This window comes from Chrysemys picta, chromosome 2 (genome assembly GCF_011386835.1).
Source record: "Chrysemys picta bellii isolate R12L10 chromosome 2, ASM1138683v2, whole genome shotgun sequence".
NCBI lineage: Eukaryota > Metazoa > Chordata > Testudines > Emydidae > Chrysemys > Chrysemys picta.
In genome coordinates this window covers 164691765-164714730 of record NC_088792.1, presented here as the reverse complement: position 1 = coordinate 164714730, position 22966 = coordinate 164691765, and the positions used below count along the sequence as shown (strand labels likewise).

The window sequence follows — 22966 nt, the reverse complement described above, 5'->3', positions numbered from 1 at the left end:
TAAACCATCCACAATGCATTATATGTCACACTTACCTCTTGCACATACATAATTTGTCTACAGCTTTTCTTATCGTACCGCTCAGTTCTGCCACCCTTACTCACATTGATTAGTATCACACTCCTCAAGCAATCCCACAGAAATCAATGGGATTGCTCTCAGAGTAAAATGCCACTCAGCACAAGCAACACTGACAGGGTCAAGCTCTTGGCTCATAAGTCCTTCAGGGCACAGACTTTTCTTATCACTGTCAAGAGCTATATAGACATATGGCATTTGCCTCTCACTAGTATTGTGTCCTGCTACTCAGTACTCACTGGTGTGGCAAGCCCTCTGGAGTGGCAAGCCCTCTGGAGTAATGTCTGGGTGTTTTCTAGTCATGTTTCACCAGGATGGGCTCCCAGTCCCACTGACTGCAGGATGCATAGGGAGAAGAGATAGGATTCAGCATAGAGTAAACATAAGAACGGCCATACTGGGTCAGACCAAAGGTCCATCAAGCCCAATATCCTATCCTCTGACAGTGGCCAATGGCAGGTGCCCCAAAGGGAATGGACAGGTTATCATCAAGTGATCCATGCCCTGTCACCCAATCCCAGCTACTGGCAAACAGAGGCTAGGGCCGCCATTCCTGCCCATCCTGGCTAATAGCCATTGATGGACCTATCTTCCATGAATTTATCTAGCTCCCTTTTGAACCCCGTTATAGTACTGACCTTCACAACACCCTCTGGCAAGGAGTTCCAGAGGTTGACAGTGCATTGCATGAAAAAATACTTTCTTGTGTTGGTTTAAAACCTGCTACCTATTAATTTAATTTGGTGGCCCCTCATTCTTGTATTATGAGGACTAAATAACACTTCCTTATTTACTTTCTCTATACCGCTCATGATTTTATAGACTTCTATCATATCCTCCCTTAGTCACCTCTTTTCCAAGCTGAAAAGTCCCAGTCTTTTTAATCTCTCCTCATACAGAAGCCCTTCTATATCCCTAATAATTTTTGTTGCCCTTTTCTGAACCTCTTCCAATTCCAATATATCTTTTTTGAGATGGGGCGGCCACCTCTGCACACAGTATTCAAGGTCTGGGCATACCATGGATTTATATAGAGGCAATATTTGGGAGTGGCCTTTGTTGTACCTGTGCTTAATGCCAGAACTGTTAAGGGCAGCTCCTTTTCCAGAAACAGGGTTGCTTGACTTTTCCCTGGGTCAAGGAGTTCTCAATGAAATTTGCTGGCACAGTTTATAAGAGTTACTACTGAGAAGGTATAATAGCCCCCAGCAGCCATTAAGCCTGTGCTGAACATATGTGCCAGAGTCAGAGATTTTGATTTTAGATCCTTATGCATCCAAATTCCTAAGATACACACAATTTTCCTCTCCTCACAGAGAGGCTTATTCTGGATAATCAAGAAATACAGTATTACTATTTGAAAAATAATAGTTTCAGGGCAAACAAAGGGAGGAATTTGGCTGCATCCCACTGGGGCTGCCCAGGCATGTTCAAACGGGAATCATTTTAAATTTAATTAACCAGAGCCGTTTGGCCTCCTAGTTTGAAGATGAAAAGTGAAAAGACAGCAGCCTCTCAGACTGGGTAATGAAAACCACAGACTGTAGAGACAATGCCTCAGTGCAGAGGTTGCTGACTCAGCAGCACAGCAGGTTCGAGCACCAGGGTTGTTTGCAATGTCCTGTTCAGGTTTCAGTGCATTTTTAGCAAGATTCTCAGCCTGCAGTGGTGAAAATATGGAAGATTTTAGAGATTTAATTGAAACAAAACAGCAGTGTTTATCAAAGAGAGATACTTTAACAGACTTACTACCAAAAAAAAAAAAAAGAGAAGCATTCTGTTCCCAAGAGGATTAGCAGGGCTCTGCAGTGAAGTTTTCTTTCCTTGGATGCGGGGGTGCAAGTTTATAGATCTCTGTTACAAAATCTGCTAACAGTAAAGAAGATAAACATTCCTTCCCAGACATCAAAGCTGAGTCTTGAGCCACAACAGCAGTAGCTTGTAAGAAGCCTGTTTTATTGGTCAGAAAGTATCTTTTAAATTAACATTTCCTTCAATTGTCATCTGATGTGATGGAGCACAGGCTTCCTCTGCACCAGACCTTTGATTTATAGCACAACCTACCATTTAAATGTTGAAGAGGTTGAGATAATTTATTAATTAATTTAATTATATCCAGATGGGAACATCCCTTGACAGGAAACAGCATAGGCTAAACCCTGGTACCATATACCAAGACAGCCAATAAAACTTACACCATTATTTATTTGCATTATAGCAATGCATAGATGCCCCAACCAAGATCAGGGTCTCATTGTGCTAAGTGCAGTACATTCACATAGAGACAGTCCCTGCCAGAAAAGTTTATGATCCAAATAGATGAGGGACAAGGGTAGGAGAAAGTAAGTATTATCCCTGTTTTACAGAAGTATAAACGGAGACAAAGATATTAAGTGATTTGCTCAAGGCCAGATAGGGAGTCTGTGGCAGAGTTGGGGACTGATCTCAGCTCCCCCAGGACTGCCTTACCCACAAGGCCAGCTTTCCTTATTTGGTCAAGGTGTGTACATTAGAAAACATTTCTGTTGGTTAGTGATATATCACAGCTTTGAAAAAACTCTGGTGATCCACCACCATGCTCTTCCACCAAAGACAGAGGCCTATGGAACAGTTGGCATACTGAGATTAGAGTGTTCAGAGAGGCCCATCCCTCCCACTCTGGCCCTGGGTGAAGTGAATTCCCTGTAGAAAGCAACCCTGTCTTTCCAGCCACCTGCTTGTAAACAGGCTCCTGTAGAGAAAGTCATCCAGAGTAAACCCCTCAAACTAACCTCAATGTAAGTTAGCCCCATTCCCACAGTATAAGTACCCCTACAGTCCCCTCTGCAATGCACAGGATATTTATGAACAAGTTCTAGCTTTCTCCACAGTTATCTAGTTGCCTTTTATAAATATTACTCTTAAAGAAGAGGAGACAGGTCCATTTCCATCTTCCCTAAAATCATCTCCAAACCTGCTGGGCCTCAGTTCTCTTGGCATGTGCAAGTCCATCAGCCTCCACCAGATGCAAAAACATAATACACCATTCCAGTGCAAGACATGAACAGTGTGTATAGGACAGTAACTTTGGTCCCATGTTCTATTCCAGGGGTCCCCAACGTGGCGCCCGCCGGGGCATCTATCTGCACCCGCGTACTGGCCGGCGGACAAGCATCCGCCGAAATGCCGCCAACAAGCAGCGTCATCCAGAGGCGTCGCCGCCAAAATGTTGCCAAAAATCGGCGGCATTGCGGCAGCGACGCCTCTGGATGATGCTGCTTGTCGGCGGCATTTTGGCGGCGACGCCTATTGATGTTGCCGCTTCTCGGCGGCATTTCAGTGGATGCTCGTCCGCCGGCCACGGTCCACGGTAGCTCATCATCTGGCACCTGCCAGACGAAAAAGGTTGGGGACCACTGTTCTATTCAGTAAAAAAAAAAAAAAAAAAAGTTCATTATTTGAGTTAGGACACCACCTACTTGGCACAGGAAAGAAATACAACGGAACCCCACAGAGATGTAAATCACAGAAAGCAGGTGGAAGCCTCAGATAAAGGGTTTGGCATCATATGTATTTCCAACTCTATGTTTCACAAAAAGAACATGAGTACTTGTGGCACCTTAGAGACCAACAAATTTATTAGTCTCTAAGGTGCCACAAGTACTCCTGTTCTTTTTGCGGATACAGACTAACACGGCTGCTACTCTGAAACCTATGTTTCACAAGTTACTCACTGGAGGATTATCCTGAGACAGCCGAGGGGCAGAGGCAATGCTGTAAGTTTCACTAAGGCAGCCAGCTTTGGCAACCATCTCTATACTGACAACTCACATCCACTCCTGGCCTGGAAAGATAATGGAGCGGCTGATATGAGACTCGATTAATACAGAAGTAAAAGAGGGCAATATATAATTAATGCCAACCAACACCGGTTTATGGAAAATAGATCTTGTCAAACTAACTTGATATCTTTTTTGATGAGATTACAAATTTGGTTGATACAGGCAATTCTGTTGATGTAATATATTTTTATTTCTGTAAGGTGTTGACTTGTATTGCATGACATTTTATCAAAAACAGAATGATACAGAATTAACATGGCACACATTAAATAGATTAAAAGCTGGTTGATAAGTCTCAAAATGTAATTGTAAATGGGGAATCATCATCAAGCAGGCGTACTTCCAGTGGGATTCCAAAGGGATTGACTCTTGGGCCTATGCTATTTAACATTTTTATCAATGACCTGGAAGAAAACATAAAATCATCTCACTGATAAAGTTTGCAGAGGACACAGAAACTGGGGGCATGGTAAATAACGAAGGGGAGAGGTCATTCTGACAGAGCAATCTGGATCATTTGGTAAGCGGGGAGCAAGCAAGCAATGTGTGTTTTAATACAGCTAAATGTAAATGTATATATCTAGGAACAAAGAATGTAGGCCATACTTACAAGCTGGGGGACTCTAGCCTGGGAAATATTGATTTGGAGGTTGTAGTGGATAATCAGCTGAACGAACGTAAGCTCCCACGGCAACTGTGGTTAAAAGAGTTAGTATGATCCTTGGATAAATACACAGGGGAATCTCCAGTAGGAGTAGAGAGGCTATTTTACTTCTGTATTTGGCACTGTGTTTGGTGTGACTACAGCTGTCAAATTCTTGTGTCCATAGTTGAAGGATGTTGATAAAATTGGAGAGGATTCAGAGAAGACCCACGAAAATAATTAAAGGATAAGAAAACACGCCTTATGTGACAGAATCAAGAAGCTGAAACTATTTAGCTCAACAAAGAGAAGGTTAAGGGGCAACTTGATCACAGTTTATAAGTACCTACATAAGGAACAAACATTTGATAATGGGCTCTTCAATCTAGCAGAAAAAGGCATAAACATAATCCCATGATGTCAAGTATCAGGGGGTAGCCGTGTTAGTCTGTATCTACAAAAACAACAAAGAGTCTGGTGGCACCTTATCTGTTAGTCTTTAAGGTGCCACCAGACTCTTTGTTGTTTTTATAATCCCATGACTGGATTGTAGACAAATTCAGACTAGAAATAAGGCACACATTTTTAACAGGGATGGTAATTAACCATTAGAACAATTCACCAAGGGTCATGGTGGATTCTCCATCACTGGCAACTTTTTAACCAAAGATCTGCTTTTAGGAATTTTTTGGGGAGTTTCTATCACTTATTACACAGGTGATCACACTAGATTATCACAATGGTCCCTTCTGACTTTGGAATTAACGAATCCTTCCATTCAATCCATCATATCAGCCTGTTACATACATCTCTTGGATGGCTTGTGGTCAGTTTAATAAGGACAAGACAGTGAACTCCCCATCTTTCTTCCCAAAATCCCTGCCTCCTCCACTGTTTGTCACTAAGGCCTCTAGCCTGAGGAGAGAGTGGGAACCTTGACACCTTCCTTTCCCTCAACCAGATTGTGTCCAAATACTACCACTTATTCCTCCACAACAGCTCCAAGACTCAACTTCTATATGTAGCACTCTCATTCTGGCCCTTCTCTTATCTCGGGTACTTCCTCTCCAGTCTCCTTGGAAGCCCATGGTGCCATCTTTAGTTTATTAAAAAGACAACCTACCATTGGCAATAGCATTTCCCTGACCTGTCACTGACCACATCATACTCAACTTAATTTATCTCACCTTCAAGATTTTCCATTAGTGTGCCCTCAAGCACTTAACAGACCTTATTTCTCATTGCATTATTCCCATGCCTCATTACTGATGCCAGCCTCAATGTCATTTGTTCTGCTTCTCCTTTCAACTTTCTTACCACTCTGCTATTGCCTCTGATGCACAGCTCACCCTTCACTAACAGGTCTACAAAGCCAAGACCCACATCTCATTCAAACTCCTCAAGAACTTCCAGCCCATTGCCTACCAAAAGTTTGCCAGCTAGACATTTATTCTAATTAAAATACACCGCAAGGCCGCCTAAAATCCCACCTTCCTTTCCTCCACCAAGTCACGTCCTAGCCATCACAGTAAACTCATTAAATGTTTCCCTCCCCTCTACTTGGTGCCTTGTTTGGCCCTACATTCTACATTAGCTTGTAATCTCTTCATGGAGGTATTTATTTATTTAGATTATGAACAACAAAAATGCCTATCCAAGGCTCTAGGCATCCTAACAAACCATTTAACCATACAATACAATGAAATCCCAACCACATTAAAGTAATTATTTCAACAGGAACATAGCCAGACAAGAAACCTACTGAACTCCTTCCTATTCCTTCATAATTTTGGGAAGCACACTCAGCCCTCTCCAAAAAACATATTGAACAGGTATCTTTTGCAGCATACCTGGACAGTCCAGGCAGGCTGCAAGAGACCCATTTGATAGGGTTTTTGTAGAGAGGTCACCAAATAAACACTGGAATAAATTGCCTAGGGAGGTTGTGGAATCTCCATCTCTGGAGATATTTAAGAGTAGGTTAGATAAATGTCTATCAGGGATGGTCTAGACAGTATTTGGTCCTGCCATGCGGGCAGGGGACTGGGACTCGATGACCTCTCGAGGTCCCTTCCAGTCCTAGAATCTATGAATCTATGAAATTCAAGATATGTTAGACCAAGGAAGGTGAATAAGATCTAGAGTCTCAGAGCCTCACAGAGAATAAGCTATCAGCCACATCCTGTCTTTTATAATGAGGTACCTACCATGTCTTCTGTTTTGGGAGGCGCATAGCACATCTTTCGGTGCCATCAGAAATAGTAATCCCAATAAACCAATTAATTTCAGCATGGTAGCTAGCTGACTTGGGAAAAATTCAGATATTGATACAGTGATCAGCTCACTGGGGTCCCCATCATCCAAGACCAGTTAGCATGATCTAGCTTCAACCATGCACACCTTCTACATCCCTTTTGAACCCCAGACAAAACACTGAACACAGACAACAGGTAAAATTGACCTTTATTAATACCCCGGTAGAACTGTTACATTTGCACTCAGCATGCTCAGATCCTAGGCTACACTGCAGTAGCATTCATATTAGTTGTACAGGAATCTGTAATTCAAAAATGAGGTACCACTCACCCATTACAAACATCCATCACACACAGATCAGAGCAGAATGTAGGTTATCCCACAGTGGGTGTCACTCCTCTTGGTCACACACACACACAGGTTATGTGTGCTCGACTGCACAGCCAAGGAAGCTTTCCGGGTTATGTAGTCATATGCTCAGTAGTCCACAGGTAAGTTCTGTTGCTCCAGAAGAGCACATATGGCTTTCAGTGGCCAAAGAGCACATGATGGGCAACCTGGAGTTATATGCACACTGTCCATGTATACTTTACTCTGTGCAGCACAGGCTGGAATGGGAACAAATGTGACAGTCTCTCGTAGGACAGATGGCCCCAGAGGAATGACAACAGAGGCTAGAGTCTACCGGCACAGTAGCAGAACAAGGCAGGGAGTGGAATCAGGTAATACAGCCAAAAACATCATACAGATACCAGGACACAGGACCTTAAACAAACACGTCAGTGAGCAGCAGAACCACCACAGCCATTGTTACAGATAGGGAGAGAGGCATCGCTCTCACCCCACACTTTGCCAGGACAGAGCCTATCCTCTTCATTCAGCAGCAGTTAGGGTTGCCATCAGACATCACTTCATAAAGATGCTTAAATAATTATATACACAACTGTTCCCCCACTCCCAACAAGGGAACCAAGAGAAACCTTCCCGCCCCCAAATACTGAATATAGAAGAGAAGCAGGGTCTCATGACAATAAGCATGTTCAGATAGCCCCATCCTTCAGACATCACAAGGTAATCCCTGCTCCAGTCAGCTCTTGGCAGGGCATAAGGCTAGGTTTAGTTGGGAATTTCCAGTCTATTCTCAGAGGCTCAAGACATGTAATGATCAAGAGAGCTCTATGTAGCAAGAGATAACCAGATTCACTCTTCCAACTTCCTCCCTACTCCCCTTGTGCACCTTCTGAACAGGCTCCTGCTCCCTTCTTCCCATTTCTGGAAAGGAAATGCCTCCATCTCCCTTTGCCTCTCCAACTGACCCCTTCTCACATGACTAATCCTATCTCTCCTTCCAGTTCTAACAGGAATTGCCAGTTAGGGAGAGGAGCAAATTCTAAACCATTAAACTTTGAGTCCAGCTTCTTTAACTGAACCTTGTTCGATCTGCATAGAAATGCTAGCCAACCTAGCAATGCCTGGTAGGGGGCTCACAAGGGGAGTAGGCCTCCAGAGTGTCCTTTGCCAAGCAGGTTGAGGATGGTAAGAACTGAGTTGACATATCTGAACCCGCAGCCCCGAGGGACTGGAACATTTCTCCTATTTTCTTTTGACCCCACCTGAGAACGTAAGACTCAGCTAAAGTTGAGATGGTTTCAGGTCAGTCCTGCTCTTCCCTGTATATGCCATTCCCAATCCGCTAGGTACTGGCATCCCTGGAGGAACTAGAAAAAGGCAAGGGAGCAACCCCAAGGGGTTGATAGCGGGCAGAGGCTGGATCCAACAACTGGGTACATAGGAAATAAGAAAGTGCTTGTGGTTCTTGCCTCACTCTTGGGCTCTCTAAGTTCGGACTTGGAACTTGCCAGCCTTGGTCATGTATTTAATGCCCTTGAACGGTTTGTACTTCTCCCCATACATGTCCAGGCGATTCACCTTCAGCCCTAAAAAAAAAAAAAAGTTGAAAAGACAGTGAAACTTTGGGGATTGGAGGAGAGCTGCAATACTGCCACAGATGATGGGGAAAGGCCTTGAGAGAGCACAAAAGCTAGAAACAACATGCAGGCAATACTGGAAAACAGAAGGAAAGCAAAGGGACATAGGCTGCTGGTCACCACCTGCCCCAACTTTAACAACATTGTTCACACACGCTGTACACTTCCCTAAAATGCTTTACAGAGCTCTAGAGAGGGAGAGGAATTAAGGGGGGCACAGACAGGCTGTTCCACACAGCAGTCAGGAGAGACTGTATGAACAATCCCCCAAGCATACACCAGTGTGTACTCCAACTACAGAGACTATTTCAGATCGAAAACCCAGTCATGACACTCACAGGGCCCCATATGCATCCAGAAGCACATTCTGTATGTCAGACATACGCTCACCCAGTGCATGAAGTAGAATAGGACTGTGCAGGCTCCAGGCTGACAGCCACTTACCAGAGATAGCCAGCTGCTGAATTTTAAACTGAAGGTTGATGGTGGGATTCTCATCAGGTTTGGATGTGCCAGCTTGAAGGCTCATAGTCCCCTTCAGACTCGGCAGCTTCTGGGGGTTTATTTTCCCTACATCCCATGAGAGCAACTTCAAAGGACAGAAAGAAGGTATTGAGATAGATGGATGTAATGATGATGCCCTGTAACGCAGTGGCTCAACCGTTCCAGACTACTGTACCCATTTTGGGAGTCTGACTTGTTTTGCATACCCCCAAGTTTCATCTCACTTAAAAACTACTTGCTCACAAAATCAGACATAAAAATACAGAAGTATTACTGAAAAATTGCTGTGTGTCTCATTTTTACCATACAATTATAAATCAATTGGAATATAAATATTGTACTTACATTTCAGTGTATGGTATATAGAGCAATATGAACAAGTCATTGTCTCTATGAAATTCTAGTTTGTACTGACTTTGCTAGTGCTTTTTACGTAGCCTGTAGATGAACTGATGTACCCCCTATAAGACCTCTGCTTACCCCCGGGGTACACGTACCACTGGTTGAGAGCCACTGCTGTAAAGGACCATCCCATTGATGGTTTTGAATAATGATGCTTTCAGCCCATCCCAGTATTTGGTTCTTTGCATTCAAGCCATGAAGAGGATTTAATGCTGCATGGTGAAACTGTGGGTCTGATTAAAGGAGTGCGCCCCCCAGTGGCCAGGATTGGCACTGCCAGTGAGACTCCACCTCACTTTCACCCAGTTGGGGCATCAAATGTTCCCTGTAAAGGAATCTGGGCAAACGGACCCAAAATAAACAAACTAATAAAAATAAGTATATCTCCTTTAATAAGACCTTATGGCAAGGAAATTAAAATCCTTCTTGTTGAGCATTACAATCCTTGTAACTCTGTTCCCATTCCACCCAGGAGTGAGTGACCAAAAATCAGGTGTTTTACTGCAGGAGATAATCCCCATCTCCACTTCCATGGTATTGCCCATCCCAATTCAGAGGGAGTTGGCTTTTGCTCAGGGGCCTGAGCTGATCAGTCTGCATCACAATGGGCAGAAGTGACTGGTTTTGGCCCACTATATAAGAATTCCTCTCAGTACAGGGCAGGGGGCTCTCTCCAGGTAGGGAAGGCTCTGCTGGGAGTGATGCTCAGGGCCAAACAAGTGGAGACATTTCTTGAGACAAGAAGCTCTCCTCCAGATCTTAGGCCAAAACCCAGAGAAAGCAGTGTATGCAGTTTGGCCACTGTCGGAAGACAGGATATTGGGCTAGATGGACTTTTGGTCTTATGTTCTTACCAAGAGAGTGGCCCATGTACATCAGGCTACAAGAAAATCCCACTGCATCCTTTTCTCTCACCTTTGTAACTGGATCAAAGGTGTGCATTCCCTGTGAGGGAGTGAGGCTCATGTTCAAGACCCCTTTTGGCATCTGGCTGGTGACCATCACCCCCTCTACAGTCTTTCCCATAGTCTGCTTGGGTCCCACAGTGATCTCAAAGCGTCCCAATGAGCTGCTGTCACGGAAACTGATGTTGTGTTTAACATAGACAGGAATTGCCACCAAGCTGAAACAAAGGACAAGTCACTGCTATTGTAACCTATCCCTCACCACTTTCTATTCCACAATCATCACCCAGGCCCTGCATAGCCAACACTACAAGACATTCCTTCTGCATAAGGAGGAAGAAAATGAGTGTTGTATCATAGCTAAAGCCCAGACCAGGAAGTCAGGATGCCATCTCAGCTCTGTTAACCATATCCTTTGGTAGGTCACAATCTTTCTGCACCTCAGTTTCCCACTTCCTCACATTGCTGGTGTGTCAAAGATTAATTATTGTTTGGAACATGCTTCGGGGGTGAAGGATGCTGGTTTTTCTTGCAAAATGGGACCATGTTGGCAAGTTGCTCTAAGCAAAGGCAGCAGCACTGCCTTGGACTATGTAAGTGTGTTTGCAGCCTGACGTCATCCTTTCTGCTCTTTTCTATACAATGCAGGTTTCAAGATGCACTTTGCTCAACCAAGTCTAATAAATGGCTTCAGCGTCTAGAGCCAAGACGTGCATCTTTTCATGGTGAAACTCAAACTGCTGGAATAAAAACTACCAGTTCCATTAAAACAGACACCAACATCATTGGATTATGCTATTATTTTACTTTATTTTAAGGAGCCTCATTAGTATAATGAATTAAAATAGACGACAGACACTACTGCCTACTTTGTCCCAACCGTAGATTACACACCTGCCACTGGAACGTGGACAGAGTTGGCTTGCAGAACTGAAATTGCAAGATTATTGCCTCAAAGAGTAAAGAGTTTAAATTAAAAAATAGCACTAGTTTTCCCAGCTCCTCACTCAGCAAAGGAAGCAAGTGATCCTTCTCTAGAGACCCTATTTAGCAATGGGCAGGAAGGGACGAAAGTCCAGATTTTGAAAACCCTCAGTTCTAAATTCCCTACTTACTTCTGAGCGCTGACATGATAGGAGAGCAATCGGAAATTTCCATCTGGTGGGATGAAAGAGAGGATCCGCTCTGATTCCCAGCGCTTGAAACGGACACATGGATGGAAGCTGACATCATCCAGTAACCGGGGGTTCTGAAGTCCAAGAAACCAACAAAATTTATGAAAAGGAATCTGTCTATGCTCTTTCCTCTTGTTCCTTTCCCGTGTCCCACCTCAAGCATCTGCCACGTGGCACACAATACATTCTCCCATCAGACATGCCAAACCCGTGAAAAAAAACGCAGAAATTGGACTTGCTTTTGGCTTAACTGGCTTGTGAGTTGCTTGTTGGCTTGTAGCTTTTTTTTTTTTTTAAATCGGTTTCCCGCAAGCAGGGGGAGAGAGTCAGGGGTGCACAGCGGGCCCACCATAGTTCCAGACTGCACACCGGGAGGATCTATTCACACAGAGTGGTGGGGTTCTTAGGGATTGGCTTGTTTTGGCCTTGTTTTGAAATGGGATTACCTTGATTTTTGGCTTATTGTGAAAATCAGGGTGCTTATTTACCACATGACAGTTGGCAAATGTCTCCCATTCTGTTCTGTAGCAGTGTTAAGCTGTTTAATATTTGTGTAACAGGTGTACCTATAGTGGTGGTAATTCTATCCTAGCGTATAAAAAGCCTATCTACTTAGTCATGTCAAATAACTACCCTGATGTGAACTCATTACAAATGAGCCCCGGGAGAAAGCTGCCTTAGGCAGTGCTACATCTTGGCGCTCAAGTGAGCCTACACACTGTTGTAGGCGACTTCTAACAAACATCACCCCCCCTCCCCCACTCAAAATTGTAGATGTTTATAGAGATTTTTCATCATATGCATTCCTTCTTCCCTTCTCTACTTGGTATTCCTGGAATCTGTCATAGCTAGAGGCACCTAGGAGCCCAGTGAAGGCTATTTGATTAAAGAATCCTGCACTTCCTCTATACAGTATCAAGAGGACCGATCACCCCTTTCCTTGAACTTTACCATGAAAGAGAGGGTGAGGTCTGGCATTCCAGTCAATTTAACACAAGCATCAATCACCCCTTGGATTTCAGCTGTAATTGTGGAACCTATAATAGGAAGTAAAACAAAACAGGTTATGGAAGGCAACTGTGGACCTGATTGAAATTCATCCTGGACAAGTGGGGAAGACTGCAACACAGAGCGAACAACCAGAGTTAAAACCAAACCCTACATAAAATTCTGGAGCCTCTAGCTTGCTCAGTACACTAGCCTACCTATTCCTAATGTCATCTAGAGACGATACCAGAGTAATGAGAACTGCTAATATGGGCTCTCACCTACTTTACAGCTGACAGTGACAGCCTTCACCTCCAGTGAACCTATGGGAAGATGCACTAAGATTAAGGAAGTAATTTCAAGAACAAAGGTTTCCTCTCACCTTCTATTTTCAGATGTAGAGTTGGTAATAAAGGTTTCATAAAGGAGCAGAGGAAGATGACAAGACTACTCAGTGCCCAAGACAAACTCTATTCAGGCCTTACAGCTTGAATCTACTGACACTTTACAGAAACTTAAGACTAAACAGCACATCTAAGCTGTCAAGAGGTCAGAATGAGAACAGTTTCCAAGAGCTTCCAACACTCCTCCCTCCTCTAAGAAAAATACACATCCTCTCCCTCTAGGCACTCCCAGAGCAAGATCTCTCAGCCTTAACTGGAAGGAACGCTCATACCTGATTTGTCAATGATTGCATCTATCTCCTCAATTACATCAAAATATGCTTCATTATTGGTGTATTTCACACCGGTACGTCGCCATGGCACCACTGATAGTTGTCCAGTAGGGAGCTGGTCACCTACATTGGTGCTTCCTGGAAGGGTTAAAGAGATCAGGATGAACACAAGCAGCTACCAAAGCCCCAGAAGAAGCCCCGGTCCTCACCCATATAGAATATTGATTTGTTCCTGAAGTCCTCAATCTCATTAAATAAGAGCACAGTCACTCTCCAATGACTCATAGTATGAATTCACCAAGCATTACCTCTCCTGCCACCCCTCCCACTAACCCCTCATATGAGAGGAGGAGGAACAGTCCACTTAGGAAACCAACCTTGGCCATAAAGTCATTTCATGGATCTGACTAGAGTGCAGGACAATCCATTGCGGGCAGATGACTTTTTAGATAAAGGAGATCCTATGTCTAATGCTGGAAACTGGACTACCCCAATGCCAATATGCTAACATGGGCTCCCTTACAACAACAGCTACACTGGAGGTTAGGAGGATATGGTCAGAATATCAACTTCTCCTCCTCCCTCCCCAGCATTTGGAATCACTTCAGCAGAAGGATCATCACAATGACTCAACCCCTTTCCCACTCCGCACTCCCCTGTACCTGTAATGGTGTTGACAACAGTTCGCAATATGGTGGGGGGTTTTATCAGCTCCTTCAGGATATTGGACTCAGTAGCCAATGGGAATCCATTGTCCAGCATCTCCTCCAGCACCTCATAAACCACCACCACATTGTCCTTGATTACTACTTCCGAGCAGACACCAAAATAATCCTGTGTGAAACAGACACAATTACCCACCTTCCCCACTAAGCATATTCACAAGAACAATTGTGAATTTTAATGCTGCTAAAAGTGAGAGACCAATGGGTCTGATAATTAGAGCCAAGTATTAGAGCTTGTCTACACTTGAAATGCTACAGCAGCACAGCTGCGCCACTGCAGTTGTGCCACTTTACTCTTCAGTGTAGACACTACCTACACCAACAGGAGGGGTTCTCCCATCACTGTAGGTGATTCATCTTTCCCAGAGGCGGTAGCTAGGTCGATGGAAGAATTATTTTATTGACCTAGCACTGTCTATACCGGGAGTCAAGTCGGATTAACTACGTCACCTAGGGATGTGGATTTTTCACACACTTGAGCGACATAGCCAGGTTGACTTAACTTTTTAGTGCAGACTAGGCCTTAGCTATGCTGCTTTTCTCACACATCCGAATCTTCACCTGCAGGACTCTATAGTCCTGCTGCTTGAGGGGAACAACCCCCTCTTGAGACACAGCTATTCCACTTCGTTTTGTTACTCACATTGCAAAACACAGTATTATTATACTGGTGTAACTCACTTCAGTTTTTAAAGAAAGTTGTAAGTTATTTATACAAGGTCTATCTCTTGTATGGGGGAAGGCTAGGGGAGAGCTGGAAAACTACAGCAAGCTGATTTTGATGCTGTTCCTTTCTACCTGGTCTTGTTTTACAGGGAAACACATTCACCAACTGACATTTCTAAAGTGCCTCCCTCCCACATTGCTCTCGGTCTTTTCTCCCCAATGCCCTTTCCGATTCTTATATACTGCCAACAAAGCCCAAGGTAACTTGAATGGTCTGCTAACACTAGGTCCTGAGAGCAAAAGTCTGGTATTCCACAATCTGTTGAAGAGCCTGAGAAGCAATTCTCTCCTTCTGAATGGCAGAAACCCAGCATGCAATCTTGAGAAGTGGGTAAAAAGAGAAACCTGTAGCATGAATAATAGAAGATCCCCAGCCCAGCATCTGCTTCAGTCACTCGGACACTCAATGACAGTTGGTACAGCTTGGCTATGCTTCCTTCACTGTTTCTCACTTCCCACCCCCCCCCCACATGTATTTAACAGTATTACAATTTCTGGTCAGAGCATAACAAAATCAGGCTGTGAGCCCATCAAATCTTACCAGTTTAGCAACTGGGATGGGAGATCCCCAAGAAGGAAGTAGTGTTGGTGATTCAGCAGTTCCCTTTGATTGAGCATTAAATCAATGCCACAGCTTGATGCTAGGGGCTGTGTGTGGCTTAAGAAGTCATCTTTCAGTAAAACCAAGCTCCTGACCATGCATGCTTATTAGAAAGCCAATGCATTTTTCATAAAAGCAAGAGTGTTACTATGCTATTTTGCCAAAATTCTGATGTGTGTAACATCATCCTGCCTACCTAATTCTACCCCACCCCACTCACAAATATCAACTGAAGAGATGATTCTTCTTTTTCCTATCCTCAACTGTCACATAGTACCTGTGTGATGTTAAGCAGCTACCATGTGCCATCCAAGAGATGGTTGCAGGTCAGTAGGGGTTAAGCTATTATACATGCTCATGCATATTTATTTTATCTATACACTGGCAACGCTTTATACACAAAAGGATGATGCAAATGCCAAGTATTATCATCTATGAAGTTTGTGAAGTACTCTGGGATGCTTTGTAATGAAAGGTACTAAAAAATGTTAAAATATTCTAACAATATATTTGCCCTGGTGGTATGTGTGTGTCTATCCAGGGCTCTTATACAGCTAGTATGCAGTGAAGTGCACCTGCACCTCTTTCTTGTTCGTTTCTCATTCTCCAGATCCTAAGTTTTCACTAAAAAAAAAAAAAAAAAAAACTCAGTGTCTAGCTACTATGGTTGTTGAGACAGTCTTGAGAATGCAACCTGAGTAACTAGTGCAACAGATCTGAATATACTTACACAACCTGTGGCAGCAAGCCTCCCAACCCAGGTTGTCAGACATGGGCTTGCACTACTGTGCTAAAAATAGATGTTGTAGACATTGTAGCTCAGGCTGGAGGTTAGGCTCTGAAGCTTAGGGAGGGTAGTGGTCTTCAGAGCCCAGCCTCAATTTCAAAGTGCTGTCAGCACAGCTATTTTTAGTAGGCAGTACAAGTCCAGTGCGATGGGTTACCTAGGGAGGTGGTGGAATCTCCTTCTCTAGAGGTTTTTAAGGTCAGGCTTGACAAAGCCCTGGCTGGGATGATTTAGTTGGGGATTAGGTCCTGCTTTGAGCAGGGGGTTGGACTAGGGGACCTCCTGAGGTCCCTTCCAACCCTGATATTCTATGAAGCCTGTCAACCTGGGCTGGAAGGTGCTGCTGCCGGCTGTGTAGAGGTACCCTTGAGAGGTGTGAACTGCCTCATTTATCTGACTAACTCAGACAGCCAATGATAACTTTGATACTTGAAATATTAACTATTTTACTGCTCATCAAAGCCTGTAAGGAAGACGGGTTGGGGGGGGGAGAATCATAGAATGACCATCTGAATAATGTACTCATTTTGGCACTGCTGTGAGTGAGCTTGAACAACAGTGCCACTTCTCTCCAGCCCCCACAACCAAGAAGGAGCCAAGTCCAAAGAATCTAGCAGAGCTCCCAGAAGAGAGCCAAGCTCAAGCAGCTTCCTGGGGCACATGAGCCTCATGAATGGGAAGCCAAACATGAAGAACCCATGGGTACATTCTCCATCTGAGGGGGAGCCCAGCACAAGCCCAATAAGCATGAGCAATCATATTCTGAACAACCTGTACAATCTATTGCAAATAGCTCCAGACTCAGACTCCATGGGCAGAAGGGACAGCCACGATCATGTAGTCTGACCTCCTGTGCAACATAGGCCACAGAACTTCCCAAAAATAATTCCCAGAGCAGATCTTTTAGATAAACATCTAATCTTGATTTTAAAATGGTCAGTGAGGGAGAATCCACCACGACCCTCGGTAAATTGTTCCAATGGTGAATTACACTGTTAAAAATGTACACCTTATTTCCAGTCTGAATTTGTCTAGCTTCAATTTCCAGCCATTGGATCATGTTGTACCTTTCTCCGATAGATTGAAGAGCCCATTACCAAATATTTGTTCCCCATGAAAATACTTAAAAACTGTAATCAAGTCATCCGTAACCTTTTCTTTTTTAACCTAAGTAGACTGAGCTCTCTGAGTCTATCATTATTATAAGTAGGGTGACCAGATAGCAACTGTGAAAAAACGGGACAGGGGGTGGGGGATAATAGGCACCTATATAAGAAAAAGTTCCAAAAACCGGGATTGTCCCTATATCTGGTCACCCTAATTATAAGGCATCTTTTCTTATCTTGTCTTTCTCGTGGCTTTTCTCCAAGCCCTCTCCAATTTATCAACATCTCCTCTGGGAAAGGCTTGGAAGAGTACCATCAAGTTTCATGCTCCACCTACCAGTCTGATCCCTGAATCTACCTAATTTCTGATCCCATTCCCCACTCACACCTCCCACATCTGAATTCATGTGTCTGACTATAGTGCTCAGAAGCAAAGCACACATGATAAAGAAGTTTTACTAAAGGCTCCTATTTTCTCTCTTCTGCTGCAACTCTGGTCATGGGACACCTCAAATTCTGATCACAGGATTCAGAGCTTTGCAGGCAGAACATGATGTCTGCTTTCCTTCCCCAGATTGCCTGAGGATCCCACTACCACTGTACTCTGAATATTAACAACGCTCTGGGGCAACTCTAATGTGACTCATCTTTCTGTGAAACAAGATTGTACTTTAAATTCACTACAGGAAACTCAGAGAAACCAAATCCAAAGATAACACTCCATTATCTGAAAGAAATACAGTTAGTTGCCCAAATTCCTTCTGAGGGAGAAAAGTCCAATTAGAACAAAATTAGATTCAAAAAAATCCCACAGGAAGCAACTCCACTTTGGGATAAACATACGGTAAGTAACAGCCCATACAATGCCATAACCCTTGCAAATATAAGTTGATCCTGATGTCCTGTTTTTCTAGTGCAGCTGCATCTTGACTGGGAATCACCTCGCTGCTGATCCAGTCCTGGTCTTCTCATGAGCAGAGTGACAATGATGGGACACAGACAAAAGAGGAAGCAAATTACTGGTAACTTAACAGAGTTCCTTTTTTTTTTTTAAATTAAATATAACCATATCATCACAATCTTTCAGAACTTTTGTGTGTTTCAGTCCTCCACACTCATTACTTCACTGCCACTATAATCAATAAAATAGAATGTCCTGGTGAAAAAGAAAAAAATATTCAGTTACAAAGAAACTGACAAAGTCAGCTCCTTTATGATCCAACGCAGGATTTAAGTCCCAGATCTGCAAAGGTGAAAGGCTATTGAGTTAACTCTCAGCACTATCTAATACCCTTTTCCACCCTGCAGAAGATCCTGCAAACCCCAAAGTTGTAAATTATCATCATGTTAGGGTTATTTTGTTAAATTAATGGAAATTTGTTTTATATGATCTCAAATGTCTATTTGTTTGCAAGTACAATTCAAGTTGTTCACTTTGATTTACTGTATAAGCACTAAATGGCTAGGTGTTGACTAAGTGAAGCATCATCCATGCATGCTCTGCTGTGAATCTCCAAAGTTAATATCAGCTAGTGTATTTGAGCTAACAGTCCCCAGTTTTACATGTCAGGTGACAGGATGTTCTCAGAGGCAGACTTTGGATTTGAAAGAGCTCAAGCTTGTTGATTTTTTCAGCCATTGTGTGAAACCTATCTCTTTTTACAGACTTTTGACTTGGCAAGTATCAGAGGGGTAGCCGTGTTTGTTGCTTTTTACAGATTCAGACTGAGGGTCCTGTGGCACCTTTGAGACTAACAGAAGTATTGGGAGCATAAGCTTTCGTGGGTAAGAACCTCACTTCTTCAGATGGCATCTGAAGAAGTGAGGTTCTTACCCATGAAAGCTTATGCTCCCAATACTTCTGTTAGTCTCAAAGGTGCCACAGGACCCTCTGTTGCTTTTGACTCGGCAAGAGCATGAAGTGGGGTGCAATTGCACTGAAAGAGCTTTACCTTTGTCTGAGTTCTTGCTGAAAAAAATGATCTGTTGTGTTAAATTGTGTATGTGAATTCAAGGAATTGTAGTTGAGCACATTAAACAACTAAATGGTAGAGACCTAATTTATAAATCCACTTTTGTTGGTCTACACCAGCCAAGCAAAGCATGCCATGCAGAGAAAGGGCACTGCTGCGAAAAAACTCTCTGTGGCAGTCCTAATGAACAACATAGTATTGCTGCAAGGCGATCTTTACTATTATAAGACAGTGAATGTACAAGTGATAGATAAATAAGAAACATAATGTCCTGCTTTTCTCACCTGGAAAGTGTCCACAACCCGATGTAAGAATTCAATGACAAAGAGGGGTGGCACTTCTGTCTGAATCACTGCCACAAAAAAAATCTTATGACGATAAACATTCAGGAGGTAGTGATGAGGTGTGGGGATCACAGGAGGTACATTTTCTGCCTCTGTAGCCCTCTCCTGTGCTTCAAAAAAGTAGTCACAAACAGAGCGGCTGACAACACTTTTCCAGTGCTTCTCCAGAAAAATATCCCCTGAGGAGTTGATCAGGAAGAGGCTGTGAATCATGGTTGAACCCAAGGGAGTACAAGTGCTGGAAACACTTTGCCTACCCAACAGGACCCTGTTCTGCAGTAGTTTGATCCTAGAAAACAAAATGGCCCATTCAAGAGTTGATCTTCGACGCTATTTAATTTTACAGAAAGTAACAACATGCACACGCTTGAATTTTGTAATTAGACTGTGTGGAGGGAGTATAGTCTTGTGTCTAAAGAAGTCAGGAGACCTAGATTCTGCTCCTGAGGCCTTGTCTACACTACAAATGTTTTGCCAGGATAACTATACTGGCAGAACCCCCTAATGTATATGCCACATACGCTACCAGGAATTTTTCTGTCAGCATAGTTAACATCATTCAAGGAGGTGGTGGGGTTATGCTGACAAGAGCACTGTTCTATTGGCATATCTGCATGGATATTGGAGTTTTGCCAGCATAGCTATGCTGGCCGTCTGTATTTTTTTTCACACCCCTAACCAACAAAACTTCATACCAGAGAACTGGCCTAATTGTGCCACTGACTTGTTGGGTGATACTGAGAAAGTCACTTTCCCTCTATACCTCCATTTCCCCAGCTTTAAGACAGAGATAATGACACCACCCCGACACTGTAAAACACGTTGTGGTCCTGGATGTAGAGATTCCGTACGAGCCTGTGCATTCCCTGTGTAGCCTCCTCCTGTTTGGACAATACCAAGTCACAGGGGGTGGCTGTCTGGGGCCATGGTGTTTTTTTTTTTTTTTAGAGTCATAATACCCTCCGGGAGCTCCCTCCTGCCTTATGTGGTACCATCACTCACTGCAGCTAAGCTACAGGTAGCCCTGAGTGGGGGCCACACGGCTAGGGGGGCTGTGCCCGCAGGGAGGGGCTCTGGCGTCACCAATGTGACAGCGGAGGGGGCTGTGCCCGCAGGGTGGGGCTCTGGTGTTACCGCTCTGACAGGGGTCACGGAGCCAACCCCCTTCAGCCTCCGGGACTCCGCGGGGGGAGGGCGCTAGGGGACCAGGAGGCCGCAGGGCGCCACTCACCTCCCAGGTCTGTCTGGCTCGCACCACGTTCCGGACGCTCCCCTCGCCTTGGCGGCGCCCCCCTCAGCAGAGCAGCCGCCCCCAGCCCCGGCGAATGGCCGCGGCAAAGACTGGTCCGGCCCCGACGCGCCTGGATCGGTGACGCCCCGAGGATTCTGATTGGGTGACTTGCGCCCCAATTTACGACGAATAGGTTGCGAAAAGGCAAATTGCTTACGACAAGAACGACATTGGTGCGCGGGCCTCTGATTGGCGTATCCCCAGGCAGTGCGCTATGATTGGTGCAAACTCTAGGACGGCCCCAGCAACGCCCCACCCCCCGGCTCAGCGTGACGGGAGTCCGCCCGACGGACAGAGGGCCAGTGCGAGAGCGAGCGACCACGTGCTCCGGGCCCTGCTGCACAAAGAGAGCATTTCCCCGGACCTCCGCCATCCCAACCAGACTGCGCCCCCTACTGGTCCTGGGCATATTGCGGGCACCAGCTGAGCTCACTCGCCCTTCCTCGCCTTTCTGCACCAATGGGCTTGGGCTGCGCCCTCCCTGCTGAAAGTAGAGCTCTGCCCCCACTGCTAGACATCACCTGTCAGCAGAGTACCCCCGCTCCTTGCTGTGGGGGGCATAGGCCAGCTCTTCCCAGCACTGAGCCAAGGACAGGTATAGCACCAGGCACCAGAGCCTGATCAGGTCTCTGGACCGGAGTGCCATGCAAGGACAGCTCACACAGTCAGAGATGAACAGGCATTCAGCAAGGGTGACCAGATGTCCCGATTTTATAGGGGCAGTCACAATATTCAGGGCTTTGTCTTATATAGACACTTATTACCCCCCATCCCCGCCCTGATTTTTCACACTTATTATCTGATCACCCTACATTCAACATCACCCAGTATGGCCAACAGTCAAAAGTCAACCCCACCTTCAAACCATTTTTTAAAATGGGTGCTTTTTCTTCACCTCATTTCTAAGCCTGTCCTTGCTCTTTCTCATTTCTGTGCTCAGCTCACGGTTTCAGATTTCTCTCTGCAAGCAGGAGGGCTGGAAACTTCCATTTTTTTCTAGAGGTAAATGAAAACCAAGATTCTCATATAGTCACAGCCCTCCAACAGCTGGGGTTTTAAGAAAAACCATCACAAGCATCAGTAACAATGGAATTTACTATAGTACCCAAAGGGCTCAGTCATGTATCCTTCGTAGCCCTATGGTTCTGGGTGCTATAATCACCTGAAGAAGAGCACTGTGTAGTTCAAAAGTTTGTGTCTCTCATTAACAGAAGTTGGTCCAATAAAAGATATTACCTCACTCACCTTGTCTCTCTAATAATCACACATAAGCCCCAGCCCCCAAAAGCTTACAGTCTTGGTTAGTGAAAAGATGCAACAGCTGGAGAGGCTGCACAGAAATAACCTCACCTTATTCTGGTGATTAGTCTGTCTCTCCGGTGGGGGTGGACAACTCAGATATAAAAGCAGCACAATGAGAAAGAAACCCAGTAACAAACTCATAGTGGAACACACAAACTAGCTGACTCCCTTCCTCTCACCCCCATTTCTCTCTGTGGGTGTCTGGCTGGCCAGCTGGTTGTTCCCACCACTCCCATTCTATATCTCTTCTAGTTTCACATTGTGTAGGCCTTGTTTTCTCCTGTAGTGCTTGGATCTGGAGAGCGCTCCCCAAAATGTGTTTCCTCCTGCTCATGGAATATGGCAGATACTGTTCCATTAACACTGACAAGAACATCTATTGTTCCTCCCTCAAATCCTTTCTAAGGTCTGGGAAGAGAAACATGCTGTTGCTTTCAGACAGGATATCCTGTTGCTGCAATTTTAGCAGCACATCTCTGTTCCTTCATGTCTACCAAAAGCTAAAATAGAAGCACCCCCGTTATTTCCAGTGTCAGTGTTTCCTCCCATCCATATTCTGAAATATCTCACCACAAATATAGTTTTTTCTCAATATAAGCTTTCTGCAGTCATGATTAAGGCTAAGATTTTGTCATGGATATTTTTAGTAAAAGTCAGGGACAGGCCAAGGGCAATA

The 22966-nt window shown here is 44.4% G+C and overlaps 1 protein-coding gene across 2 annotated transcripts; it reads right to left on the bottom strand.

Moving 5' to 3' along the window:
• Positions 1 to 6988: 6988 nt before the first annotated feature.
• Positions 6989 to 21904, bottom strand: AP3M2 (adaptor related protein complex 3 subunit mu 2). Of its 2 annotated transcripts, none has more exons than XM_024108230.3 (9): positions 21884 to 21904; positions 19638 to 19986; positions 14098 to 14269; positions 13436 to 13573; positions 12724 to 12809; positions 11713 to 11846; positions 10608 to 10815; positions 9231 to 9375; positions 6989 to 8735 (listed from the first exon to the last, which is right to left on the bottom strand). In XM_024108230.3, exons 1-9 carry the CDS (start codon positions 21886 to 21888, stop codon positions 8635 to 8637), a joined length of 1338 nt encoding a protein of 445 aa, XP_023963998.1. In that variant the 5' UTR covers positions 21889 to 21904; the 3' UTR covers positions 6989 to 8634. The 2 variants fall into 2 exon arrangements, with proteins under 2 accessions (XP_023963998.1, XP_005286524.1); XM_005286467.5 differs by lacking the exon at positions 21884 to 21904 and adding an exon at positions 20929 to 21194.
• Between the last annotated feature and the right edge of the window lie 1062 nt (positions 21905 to 22966).